At 45.2% G+C, this 14,409-nt stretch overlaps 1 protein-coding gene across 2 annotated transcripts in view; it reads left to right on the top strand.

Moving 5' to 3' along the window:
* The window catches only part of GLRA1 (glycine receptor alpha 1), a 47,320-nt gene that overhangs the window by 4,417 nt on the left and 28,494 nt on the right, over window positions 1–14,409 (top strand). For both annotated transcript variants that reach the window (XM_021552111.4, XM_021552110.4), the window contains exon 2: window positions 10,780–10,910. In XM_021552111.4, coding sequence (XP_021407786.1) covers window positions 10,780–10,910 — 131 coding nt within the window. The remainder of the gene's footprint in view (window positions 1–10,779; window positions 10,911–14,409) is intronic.

The raw sequence follows: 14,409 nt of genomic DNA, 5'->3' as shown, positions 1-14,409 counted from the left end.
TGCAGACTGGCCATCCACCTTGGCTCGCTCTGAACATTGCCCCACACTGCAGCAAGTCCCACTGGCAGAACATGGATTTACTCTTCAAATACCTGAGAGCTGCTGCTTCTGAAAAGAGCTCAGGATTGGAGGGAATGGTCAAACCCTGCCCTTACATGCAAAGGCACTACGGAGACTTCCCTCAAAAACAACAATTTAGGCATAGGAATTCTTATTCTCCTTCTCCCATAAGAGGTGTTGGAGAGCCTTAGGTAGGAAGCAGGTCAGCAGCCCTGACTCTGAGTGTCCCAAATTTAACAGCACAGAAAAGGCTCAGGAAGTTCACTCTGCTGCTGACCAAGTGATTCCAGCCAGAAAGGAAATCTCTTGTAAGCAACAGCACAGGGCAGCTCCCCTGGTCCTGGGCAAACATCCCTTGTGAGCTTAAGAAATTCATCTCACCAAACCCTCATAAGCTGACCTGGATAGAAAAGGATCTCGAAGTCTGAATTAAGAAGTTAATCAATGTCCAAAATTAAATTACTTTATTATCCCAGCAGCAAGCAGCAATCATTCATCTGCAATAGGAAACCAGCAGATAGGCCTGTTCTCATTTCACCCCAGCATGCAGCTTAAAAGGACTCTCCAAAATCCAGTGTCTAAACAAGGTGTCATACCACTTGATGAATAGAATTGCTACTGAGGTACTGATGAAAGACAAGGGTCTTATAAAAATAAATCATGCTTTAAAAAACACACTAACTCACAACATTTAATTATGTCAAATCACATCACCTATTCTCACTTGCTTATTTTCCATAACCTGGAGCTTTTCTGAGATCCCAAAGTGATCAGTGTTAAGAAAACAGATAGGCTGCTTACAAATTATGACTTCCATCTGGTTTATTTGCCTGTATCAGCTCTCACTGTTGTGGCACATTAAATTAGGGTTTCACTGTTTCCAGTAAATTACCCTTTTGCTCTCATTACATGACATGTTTCTACTGACCTTGATCTATCAGCAAGAGCAAAAAGCTCATTGGGTTTTTTATGAACTATGGTTACACCTGTGCACCTCACACCTTCCAGGAGAAAGGATCCATCATAAGCTTTCAAAAGCTAAAAATTGCAGCACACCCTTCCCACCACAGTTTGATTCTATTTTTTGAGGGACAAAAAAAGTAACTCCAAGAACATTTGATAACTTTAGTTCGGAAAAAAAAATCCAACAAAATGACAAAAACCCAAACCAACAGCACACCAAAACCCAACATCAGCTTGGCAAAAACTAAGGAGTGAGAGAAGTTGGAATTCTTCCTGCGAGACACTGGAAGGATCAGCAGCAGCCATGACCATAAAACTCAACACCAGATTGTCTGGCTGCTGACTCCCAGACCTACTTGCACAGCCCAGGGAAGAGCAACTTTTACATTGTACCAGCATAAAAAAACTATTGCCAATTCAACAGGTCAGTACCTTCTAAAGAGACAGAAAATTCACCAATTTCTTTTTTCTCACCATTTCCCCAAAGTAGCCAAACAATTTACATTTGTTTGCAAAGACAGGACAGAAACCATTTCCCTCCAAGGAGGTGGTTTGCATTGGGATTTCTTAGCCAAGATTGGTGCAAAATGTTAGAGCTCCCTTCCCCTCTTGGGAAAGTGCTGATACAGCCCAGCTGATCTGGTGCTATTGATCCCATACACACCTCGGAGCTGCTCTTAAATCTCTCTGATGCTTCAAGAGACTAATGCACAAAACCTGAAAAAATCCAGAAATACAATATTTGTCCTCCCCTCAGCAAGGCCCAGAGAGGGCCTGCAGAAAACAGAAATATGGAGCCAGATGCACCCATTGTTCACAGGAGCTGGGCTTTGCCCTTTTTGCAGACACTTAGTTCACCCACACAGTGCACCATGCTAAGCTGCTGATTTGGGGACTGCACCACATCTGGCTGGTACATGGGCACCTGTAAATACATCTCTGCTGAGCATAAGTGCCAGCAAAAAGAGCAGGACAAATCTTAATTTACCAAGCCTCACAAAATTTAGATTTTGAGAGGGAGGGCAAAACATAAGAAAACACTTTAGCACCTCTGCTTTCCTTTTGATTTCTCCCTCTTCACTCTTCCATTGAGGCTCACAGCCAGGCTAGAAATAAAACAAAATAAATGTAAAAAAGGACAAAACATCCTCAGCAGCCAGCCAGGGAACCCTCTTGTGTTTACCAGTGGCTCACTGTGGGTGGGTGAAGAGGGAACCGAGCACCTGGGGGCTGCCAAGCCCAGCAGTGTCGCATGGCTGGAGCGGCAGGGCTTGCAGTGCCATCAATCATCGCCGGCTGCTTCGGAGCAGAGCTGCCACAGCAGCTCCCCTCGCCCTGCCAGCAGCGCCTGCGACCGCTCGCCCAGAATGCAAATCCCGAGCCCAGCCCCGGCAAACGCACAAATCAATTAAACAGCAGCGCAAGGGGGATCAGGGGTGGATCAGTCTGGCTCAGCAGCAAAACGCAGCTGAGCCAGGAATCCTGCAGGAAATCCAAACAAAGTCATGGTTTTCTTGCCTTTATTTGATTTCTTCCGATTTTGTTTTTATTCTTTTGTTTCAGCTGATGCCCGTAAAAAGATGCATTGTATAAAGCCTCGAGCAGAGACTCCTGTCTTTTCACAGGGGAGTTACAAAACCTGAACGCTTGCAAGGGCCAGCTGTTATCAGCACCCTTTAAAAAAGCCTCAGCTCCAAATGTCCCTGCTGGTGCCAAAGGTGCCTGTGCGATGTTGGTTCAGTCCCCTGCTACAGCAGGATTTTGTTCACCACAGGTATTATTACCTCAGTGAGGAGTGGAGAACCTCTGGCTTGCTGGTTGAGGGAATCTTTCCTTAAAATAATTTTGTCCACAGCCTGTCTTCACAAAGTGACTTTCTGAGGGGCATGTTTACAATCCTGTCCCTGTTTGCTCCCAGTGCTTTCACCCTCTGGAAGCACTGCTGACCAGGGGAACAGCTGCTGGCACACCCACGCACAACACAGAATTCTTTCATGCACCAGCTCTCTCAAGATCTCATTTACAATCCAAAATGTGTGTATCCCACCTCTCCTGCCATCCCATGGACCTGGGAATTGCAAACATTGCCCAGCTTCCATCCCCATCCATCACACCCTGACACAGAGCTGTGGACTCCAAAATCATCTCCCAGCAGTGTGGCTGACAAAGCAGCAGCCTCATCAAACACAACTTGCTCACAACTTGTACCAGAGCTGAAAAGATGAGTTTGGTTTCTTCAGTTCCCTGACAAAACAAAGTCAGAGGGCACCTGGAGTGAGGAGGAGAAAAGCCCTCCTGGGCAGGGGACCCATGGTTTAGCCATTCATTCCAGAAGTTACACTTCATTATTGCTCATGAATAAACTGACTAATTACACCAGAAATCACAGAGGACACACAGGGAACATTCAACTCCAGCAGGGTAATTGTGTTGCAATGACAATGATCAATTCCATCAGAAAATATCAACATGAGTGCTCTCATCACACAACTCACTTTACACAGCACAAATTTCATCAGAGAGACACAGTTTTACCACGGTTTTTTTTTACCACAGTTTTGTAGGTAGGTTACACAGGTTAGCTCAGGAGACATCTTCAAAGTATCTGCAGCAAAAAGTTCCCTCTCAGAAGATAAAATCCACCACCACTCTGCACTACATGTCATACCTCTTAAAAGAATTCTATTAATACTTTTGATTTAGCAAAAAAAAATATTACAATTTTCTTACCCAATCTTAATGAGTGGCATAAATCCTTAAACTAAAACTAATTTTACAAAAGCTGCCGTAGTGAGCTATTTGAACTGATGGAAACGCGCCCGAGAGCACGACTGCAGAGCTATAGATAGAAGAGCATCCACGATTTCTCGTAATTCTCTGACACTTGTCTGGTCTGTGATCTAAAACCCTCTGACGTCAATTGAGGTTCCCATTGCAGCTGTCCATCCAAACACCAAATCAGGAGCACATCAGAAAGAGAATATTCTTACCTAGATTATGAAGTTTCATCTTGTTAAGACGTTTTCCCTCTTTATTTACTGCCTTCATGAAGGCTGTTTATGCACAACTTTGAATATCTGACTAGCCCTCCTGACTTTAAAAGGAATATGCAGTGTGTGTGTGTGAAGCTACAGACACATGCTTTTGTCTTTGCAAGGATGTTTTCCCCTTTGTTTTTCAACAAAAATCAAAAAGCAGTTATAATTTTGGGGTTTTTTTGTAGGCCTCTCAGTATAGGCACAGGTGAGAGTCAGTGTTTGCTGGATTTATCTCACAAGTGGTTAAAACTTGAGTTTTGACTTGTGCTTCTCTGTTGAGTTGTTTTCAGACCTGTCTCAGAGGCTTAGGATCATACCTCTCCAGAAAGTCACTGCATGGGCTCTAAGAGCTGCAAATGCTTCTGGAAAAGGGAATAGTTGAGAAAGTCACTAGAGGTAATGCCTGTGGCTCAAAAATTGATTTAACAAACACTTTTTAGTATGTGATAAGCTCTAACACTTCTTGCAATAAGAGCAATAGCACAACAACAATCCTTGTGAGGAGCAGAGACCCAGCAGAAAACTGAGCATTATTCCCCTACAACTTATTGATCTTCCTGTGCTATTCCCAACTATATACAAAGTGCAGATTTCTCCTCCCCCCAGCCAATTTTCTGGTCATTTATTATTTTCTTACTGCTCTGTCCAGGCAGCGTCAGCAAATGTTCCAAGTGTTGGTGTCTTTCCATAGAGTTAATCAGTGTAATTGGGATGGTTTATAGTTCTGGACAGAGTGTTTTGCCATATGGCATAGGAGCCATGGGCTGCAGGAACGTGTCAGTGGAGCAGAGACACCAGAATGCTGCAGTCTGAAGAGATTTTTCTCACTCCAGTGAAGTTGTTACAGATCTCCCTGGATGGGAATGATCACAGAGGGTTAATGCCCTGAGGCTCGTGAAGAAGTGCCTCCCAACTCCTCTCCTCAGGTACAGCCACAGGGACCAGTGACAACAGGGGTGGTGAAGGACCTTTGAGAATGTTCTGGGATCCTTTGGGTTAAAACTTTAACTGATTACATCCTGCGAATACTGCAATGCAGTTACTTCTGGTGCAAGAGCTAGAACTGGTTTAAAGAGCTCACAGCAACAGAGCACAGCCATCCAGGACAGAAACATTTAACAAGCCTGCTTTTTCTGTCCTGTCCCCATCCTCCTGTCACTAATGGAGACACACAATAGCTCATTGCCCATTTCTTTCTCAGAGTGAAATCTCTCCACAGGGTCTCATTTTCCATGTTTCTCCAGTCTCACTATACACATCCACTTTCCTATCCTGTTCCTGTATCCAGGCCTGCTCCCTGCCTATTCTACATAAGCACTCAACTGAATTAAGAAAACAACCATGTCCAAATTCCCTTCCCACCTGTGAGAATTAACTTTAAGATTCCCCCCTGAGTACACCCCACACCCACATGCCAAGGGCTGTACCACACCAGCAGCTGAGCACAACCAAGGGACTGAGATCACCACTGTGCAACCAGCACATCTGTAACACTCACTGCTCCTTCTACTCAGCACCAGGATAGGCCAAAAATTCAGTATTGGGGCTCTCTTCTCCCACACACCTCCACTATTCCATCTCCTTTCCACCTCTAATGCTGCAGGCCAGAAGTTCAGACAAGGTGCTGGAGAAAAACAGGCAGGCAATGAGTTTCATCCTATTTAATTGAATTGCATATCAATATTGATTGTGCTATTAATTTTGATAGTAAATCTAATCATTAAAATAAAAAGTCTTCTTGCAGTCTCTGCCAAGCCTTCCCAGCAAGGGTCTGGCAGCATTCCCCTCCAGATAACATGTTGGTGTGCAATCAGAAATAAATGTCTGGGTGCAGAGTTTAGGGCTGCCCCTTTTTCTTTTCAGGACAATCTGTCCTTCCTGCTGCAGAGGAGAAGAGAGAGACAGGCAGTCCCAGCATCTTCTGAATCCAAGCTGGGCTCTGCTGAGCTCCAGGATCTGCTCAGGGGTCCAGGGAAGATGGTTCAGGAGGAGGAAGCAGAGTTCCCCCAGGCTGCATCGTTAACCATGAACAGCACAATGCCTTTTTGTGCTCTGATCTTCTCTGTGCAGCTGCACCTCTCAGAGCCCACTGGAGTCAATAAAACAAAACTGATGAATTCTCCCACGTCCCCCAGCACTGCCCCAGCCTGGCTTTGAAGGAAATGGGGGAAGCAGTTATTCTGCACACCTCAGCCTGCCTCTTAGCTGATGGACGTTTCCCTACCTTGGGATATCTTCTTAAAGAACACATCACATCTGAAGGACAACTGTGTGAGGCAGCTCACCTGAATGCTATTCCCAACACATCCCTGCCAAGGTTTCTGCCTTGCTGTGTTTCAAAAATAAAATTCAAAAACCCCAAACAAAGCACTTCAGAAACCTTTGCTGAGGAGCACAGAACCAGGGTAGGGGTGAGGTATCTTCCATCTCCCCAGCCTGCAGGGATCCCACTTCTCTGGAGCCACTGATGTGGCATCACTACCTTCCCAGGGACCTAAGCCTTCCACACTTTGCAGAGAGATATTTCATTTGCAAACACTTGTTTGGCAACAGTTTGTTTCTGCTGCCAGACATTATTTTTTTACACTCTGAATTAATGATTAACAATTAAATTATTTGACAAGGGAATAGAGAAGCCTTGTGCTAATTAAATTCCTTCATCACTCGTCTTTGAAAAGAAAAAAAAAAAAAGAAAAATTTATTTCTCAATATCAGCATTCAGCCAGAACAGGGCATTTTGTGATGTTGGACTTAATTAGATGGACAACCATGGCCACAGCCAAATAAAAAAACAAAATACAAAAATATTGCTCAAGGATCACACAAATGGGATGAGGAAGGGAAGGAAACAGCAGACTGGGAAGCCAGGAATCAAGTGAACAGACACATCCAGACTGCAGAAGAGCCACTTTCTAAACCAAATAATTGTTTATAAGAATATATCATCTGTTTAGCTGAAAAAAAATTATGCAGACAGAGTAAACAGTGCCTGTATAGGCTGGGGAAAACCAGCAATAGGTGTCCTGCAAGGCTTGACTGCTGTTTTAAGGGATGCAGTCCTGAGCTTTTGGGCTGCTCATCTCCACCACGCTCACATCCTGCTCGTGGCTGGACCTCCCGGGGGCTTGCTGGTGGCTGCTTACACGCCAGCACTAATATCACAAAAGATTATGCTAGTTCATCGACCCTTTGAAGAGATCCTTCCCATTGTAGCTGCTGTGATGATTGCCTGATGGCACTTTCTCAGCCAGATCCACTAGGGATTACAGGAGCATAAATAAGATAAGCCTCTGTCTGGCTGCTATTAAAATGCACCGAGAGCTCAGCTCAGACAACTCTTACACCAGTGCAAACTCCATCCTCGGTGGGTTTGTTACAGCCTTTGCCTCCCTTTGTTTATTCACAGAATAAATCTTCTCTCTGAGCATCAGAACAACCCACACTAAATTTCCAATTCTCTTCCACTGCCAATAATTTTAGAATCACTTGGCAATTCCCCTCTCCTTGTCTCTGTGAGCCAGGAGACGAACAGTCCTGTGGGACTTGGGAGGGTGTTCTGGAAGGACTGAGATGGAGAAAATCCCAGAAAGCTCTCAGGGAAACACAGCACTAGTCCAGACAGACCTGGAAGACAGAGGAAGCTGGCAGATTGTTTGGGTGCTGTCTGAGCTAAGCTGCCATTGCAAAGCTCAGCTGTCACAATCAGAGTGAAAATTTTGGGGCTCTGCTAGACAAAATCCATCCACCTAAAGCAGTGGGGTGGATCAGCCTCTCTGCAACGCCCAGTGGTGTTTTCTGCCATTATTTCTAAGATAGAGAATAGACCCAGCTGCCTGCTTCTAGAAAGGCTGCTCCCCTTGCACTGCTTTCTTGCCTTTTCTTGATAAATCCAGGGGGAGTCTAGTTTTAGGAAAGCATCTAGTAACCAAACAAACTGGAGGGAACTCAGAACTCATCATTCCCAGGTAAAGCCACACAGCAGCCAGACAGATTTTAAAACATGCATCAAGCCACTGAAGCCTTGTGTGACAGTTTCAGCACACCCCCAGAGGTGCTTCCAGGGACTGGTCACAGGGATGGGCATGAAACTGCAGAAAGCTGTGGGGCTGTGAGAGTGGTCCTCTCCCAGAGCTTTCTGAGCTCCAGTTATCCAAATATTTATTTCCATGTGGGACGTGAGCCCATGAAATTAATTTATTTGCAGTTTTGATGCAGAAAGGATCAGAAAATGGCACCCAAGAAATACAGATTCACTCATTGGAAGTGGGGTGAATATATCAAGTAGAGGCTTTCACACTGAATTTAGGGGAACGATGAGCACCGATTTCTGTGCCTTTCCACCTCATTTTTTAAAACAAATGCCAGGGGAATTGCAGTTTCTAATTATCTTTTTTCACTTAAAGACTATTAGATGTTTATTAGGTTTGTATTGCCTCTCCCCTCCCACACACATTTTCCATTTCCATATACTTCATCCAGTCTACAGTTAATGAGAAGAAATCAGTGTATTGCACTGTCTGGCATCTTGCTGAAGTGGCAGAAGTCTTTGGTTACCAAGTCATTTGCTGCTTAATTGAAATCTTTTCTCTGGACTCATTGCCATGCAGACACTCCATTGGAATGCAGTAGTCAAGCCCAGTATTGATTGTCCTCCCACTCCCAGCTTTCTTCTGCGTTTGCAAATCAATTGCACCCTGTTGCTTTCCTTCTAAAAACAAATTAAATTAAAAGCCATCACCCATCCCACAACCCCATTTACCCCTGAAACACATTGGTTCTGCTTTGCAGTATTTTCTTGGGGAAGAGCTGGGGACAAGACAAGAAAGGGGACATGGTTGTAGCAAGAGCAAGATACACACATTTTCAGATCACCACCAAGAAAAAAGTGCAGCAGCCTGTGCAGATATGCTCCAGTGGGAGAGTGGATTGGGAGTTCTCAAAGGAGTGAATAAAATCCTGGTTTTAGGCTCTCACTGGAAGCGATCTGGAATTAATCTACCCTCTTCAATGCAAATTAAACTATTTTTAACAGTTAAAAATCCAGCAATCAGAGAACTCTCTTGCAACTTGCAAAAGGAGCCAGACTGCAGTTGTGAGTTTGCAGGACTGAAAACCAAGGCTTGGCAAGCCACTGCTGCTGACACCAGAAAAGAAAGTCAATGCAATGCAGGTTATCAGATTCCTAATTTTGAAATTAGGCAACCAAGCGTTGTAGAATTCCATCTGATTTTTTAAAGTTTTGAGGAATCAAATGGTTCAAAATGCTCTTATCAAAATGAGACATTTCTTTGGGGTTTCAGCTCAAACTTGCATTGGAAGAGCTCATCCTTGGGGGCAGGATCACATTAATACCATGCATAATTACAGTCCCAAATTCTTCCCAAAAAGATCTTGTGTCTGTACTTAGCACTACTCCTGCAGGTCTGACTGCTGCAGAACTTCCCAAGGTGAGGTCCTGATGCTGTCAGAGGACTCTGGTGTCATTTGTGAGGACATGTGTTGCCAAATAGCTTGTGCCTGCTGTAAACTCCTGTAGACCTCCCAGCTGCTCTGTCAGGAGCTCCTCACCATTCCCACAGCCTTTGTACTTTAAAAAATTCAGGAGTTTTGCAGTGTGAAGCAATGGCCTCACTTCCTCCTGAGCAGCTTCCTTTGGCTCACTGTACATTTGCATTGCAATGCTGCCTGCAGGCTTTACTCAGCACCAGGCACCTGAACCCACAGGCTCACCCTAACCACGTTGCATAGGCGATTTGTGGGATTTTTTGGGGATCATCTAGGCAGTTTTACTCAACAGCTTCAGCCTGGGAACAGACTTGTGTTCAAATAGAAACCATTCAACCAGAGAGAGGGTACTGAATGGTGTCTGCTCCTATCTAGGAAGTCAAACCTTCCTGCAAAGCTGCGAATGAGCACCTAATACCAAGGGTTACTTGCTCCTCTGTAGATGGCAACAGCAGATTTCCTAAGCCCAAATCATCACCCTGCAGATCTTGCAGACTCCCATCGAGTCAGAAGGCACATTGCCAGCCACAAGTTTTTTGTCTTCTACAGATAAATTCATGATTTCACTCTTTCTGCCCCAGAATCCACAAAGATCCCAGAAAGATTCCATTTCCTTTCATCTTCAACCCAACATGAGTAAAATTTCAGGATCACAGTTCTGTGCTGAACTCAGACCCTGCATTGCAGGTAGCAGTAGCAAAGGCTGGACTGATCAGCAGAACCACCCCTCTCCCCTCCAGCCCCACAGGCTCTGCACAAACAGTGATGCTCATTTAAAACTCAAACTCCAGATTCCTCTGATCCTACCTGCCTTTTGGAAAATCATACTGTCAGAGTACTGAATATGCTATTTGCCCTGTAATTAAGCAGTAATTGCTGCCCAAGGCTAATCTCAGAGTGTATTTTACCTGTGGAGCTCAGCGCCAGAGTTCACATTTGTAATTTAGTGGCACACAAGGAGCTATACCTAAACTCACAAAAGGATTTTCACTGCTCATCATCTCTCTTCTACTTTGGTGGCAGCTGGGATTCTGTATTTGGAGATGTTTGGGCTGGGCAAACAAATTAGCTGAGACCAGCCTCATTAGGAATTCACATGGGTACCCATCCTGCCTCAGCAGGAATAAGATGCTGACTGCTCTGTTTCTGGACCCCAAGCCCTCCCCAGCATGGGATCCACACTGAAACCTCCTCTTTATTTCTACTTGCACAGCCTGGCAGCCTCCAAGGAAGCTGAAGCAGCAGCTCGATCTGCCCCCAAACCCATGTCTCCTTCTGACTTCTTGGATAAGCTGATGGGGAGAACTTCAGGATACGATGCCAGGATCAGACCAAATTTTAAAGGTATGCAAAAAAACCCAGCTTTTTTCACATTTAGGACTGAAAACTGCATCCAATCCTCATTAATATCTTCCTAACGCTGTAAGAAGTATGAATAGTTATGTTTTTACCAAGTATGTATTATAAAGATATTTGGCACATGGATCCCTGTAGATTTCTGCAATGACATCAACAAATGTCTGCTCAGAGTGGAAACAACCTTGTAAGAACTTCACATACTGTAAGCATAGAACCCCCCAATCCCTGCTTGGATCAGGGAATCTCAGTCTATCAATCTCAATATATAAACTGAGGATCCTGTCAAACCAAGCAGTCACTGGCAGGTAACTGAACTTCTTTAGAGATAAAGATAAAATCCCCAACTTTCCTTTCCCCTAGAGTCACTCACTGCCCACAGCTCCTGCTAATGGCAAGCAATGCTCCCTCTTTGCAGCCACTGCAGCCTCTCCCATCAGCTCCACAAAAATCCCACAAGATGCCAGGGGCAGCCCAAACCCATCCCTGTCCCCCGTATCAGCCCAACACTGCTCTATTTTCCAGTCTATCCCATATTCCATGGCAGCCAAGCAGCCCTGAGGCAAGCACTGGCAGAGGCAACAGAACTTCTTTTCTCTTCAAAACACCTCTTCTAGCAAGTGTGGGGTTTTTGGATGGCTTTCTCAACCTGGTCTAATGGAAGATGTCCCTGCACATAGCAGAGAGGATGGATCTAGAGGGTCTATAAGGACTCTTCAATTCAAACCATTCTATGATTTTTTGTTTTTCTTTCTTTTTAACTACTCGCTTTCCCAGGGGCTCTTTGACCCCAAATCACACCCAGAGATAAAGCAGGACTTGCTCCTCTCAGACACTGTCCAGCCATCTCCAAAGCTCATTTTGTTCACTGCTTTTGCTTCCTGCAACCAGTTCCCTCTCCCCTGGAGCCACTGGCAGGGCTGACAGGATTTCCAGGACCCATTAATCACTGGTGACAGCACCTGGCACCCAGCTTTGAACAATAAATTCTGTGCTGGGCTTTTAAATCCAAAGAAAGGTGGGAACCCTGTGCCCCAGTAACCAACCAGGCAACAGAGGACACTGCTGTTCTTATCCAAATGACAAGGAGTTAAATAAAATACCACCCTGTAAACCTGCCTACCTCTAAATTATGCACACACACAAATTAAACTTTAATATTTAATGAAATGTATACATTCACTTCCTGCTGAAGGCAGCTGTATTGCATTTTTATTTGAGATAATTTAATTTCGGTTTTATTTCAATGAACTACACCTTCCCCTCAGGGCAGTTTTGCTGGCTTAGCCTCCCACACATAAATCAGGCTCCAATTTATATGGGAGGAATAGGAGGTGTTTTACAGAGCTTGGGGTTGTAGTTCTCAAAGCACATCATTTAAATTAACTGCAATAACTCATAAGGACATTTTAATTGCTTAGATCTAAATGAAAATAATACCAAAGATCCATATCAGATTGATTTTTGGGGAGGGGAAGATTAACAAAAAGAAGATTGCAGCTTCTCCGTAAATGCTGTAAAGTCTGGACTTAGCTGTGGATTCACCTTCTGAGAACACATAAGTAGTATCTGGGTTTTAAGTTGGAGGATAAAGTCAGGAGCTCGAGCAGGAACAGACAGGAACCTGGCAGGGGACATCTCACCCAGGCTGTGCCCCCATCCCTGCTGCTGGAAAATTCCATTTCTCCACAGCTGCATCCCAGCATAGAGGAGGAATATTTCAGTGGCAGGCAGGGAACTTTCTAGAGCCTCTCACATGCTAAATAATACCAAAAATCACCAAATCCTGCAGGGAGCTTGTGGCTCACCTTAGACACACTGAGAAGAACTCAGTGACTCAGCAAGAGCTGGGCTGCCCCAAGGAGCCTTCACAGGGCCAAACCCACCCCACACTCAGCTTTATGTCAGCACTGGATCAGGAACAGGGGGACCAAAATATTCCACACCTTCAGTCACAAACATGTGCAGTCATCCAGGAGATCAGCTCAGTGCTTTCCTTATGCTGTGCCCTTTGGGAAGGGAATTACCTGTTCAAGGACCTTTTATGTGGCTCATGAATGGATCCAAAACAGAGAAACAATGCCCCTGAGCCCAACAGAAGGGATGAAACAAGTACTAAAACCTGATAACCATGTGCTTTCAGCTTATGGATAAACTTCTGGATGCAAGGGGCTGGTGAAGGCAAGGAGGGAAAAAAAGATATAATTTTTGTGTCTGATAGCTCAAGCTATGCCAGTGTTTAACAGTCTGGATAAAGCTGCACAGACTGAACAGTGTGAGATGCTGCTGAGCTGGCAGTGCTTCTCTGGGGGCTGGCTGACACAGCCTGCTCAGATTGCCTGGGACTCACACCAAGAAAACCCCAGCAGAGAGCATCACTGCAGGGGACAGGCACAAACTTCCAGAGGAGGCCAAAGCAGGAGAGGAGGAAAGAGAAATGAAGAGGAGAAAACCAAGCTCCAAATGTTCCTCAGTAATCAGGAAAATTCATTAATTTCCACACAGGAGGAAGTTTGCACTGATTAGAGGCACAAGGCTCTCGTTAAAGCCATTCCTCCCCCCAGTATTTCATGCTGCAGCAACTGCCAGACTGCAGATGTGACCTTAACAGGAACATCACTCCCCCAGCAGGCTGAGCCACCAGACAGTGTTTGAAATGCAGACACCAATCCTGATTCCATAAAAAAATGGGGGAATAATCTGAAAATCCACACTCTCTACTGTCAGAGATCTTATCTTCCCAGAAGCATCTATCACAGGGATGATATGGGATTAGCTCTGGTGTAAAAGGGGACCTTGGTCCCTGGGGCAGTGTCTCTGCTCTCTGCCTGGGCTGCCTTTCCCCACCACATCCTGGACAGTGCCCACAGCAGCCTTTGGCAGCCCCCAGAGCAGAGGCCCCTTTTGCTTCAACCCACTACAAAAATCATCTCATCATGTGTGAGCAAGCCACAGGCTTGCCAGGCACCAGGTGTGCCCTGGCTCCAAAATATTCCCCAGCATTTTGCTTTGTGCTGAGCTGCAGTTCTTGGCATCTTACTGTGCCTAAATGCAGCATTTCCACCTCAGATTTTTCCAGGCAATGTTATGAAACACTTCCATCACACCTTGGGGCATCAGTACCACATGAACAGACTGACCCCCATGCCCTCAAACCAGAATCTTTCATCCCTTGCCCTCACTCCTTTCCTTTGGTGACCCCTTAACTTCTCCAGTTATGAGCAAGGTAAGCAAAGCTCTGGGCTGAAAGCAAATCAAGTCAGGAGAGGCATGGCCCAGAGACCAGGATTACCTTCTGCCCAAACAGGACAGCCAGAAAATTCCTGCTGGCAGAGCCCTGAATTCTCCTACCCAGCTGTGGGCCCTGACAGCCTGGATCAGGATCATCAGCTGGGGTTTGGGGTTTACAGGCAGCTCTCCTTGGAAACACCAACAGCAACACAAGAAACACAGGTACTGAAGCATCTAAAAAGGAGGTCTCAGGACA

This window comes from Lonchura striata, chromosome 13, assembly GCF_050655825.1.
Source record: "Lonchura striata isolate lonStrDom1 chromosome 13, ASM5065582v1, whole genome shotgun sequence".
NCBI lineage: Eukaryota > Metazoa > Chordata > Aves > Passeriformes > Estrildidae > Lonchura > Lonchura striata.
Note: the sequence above shows the minus strand (reverse complement) of the source record. Positions and strands in the feature narration are given on the sequence as shown.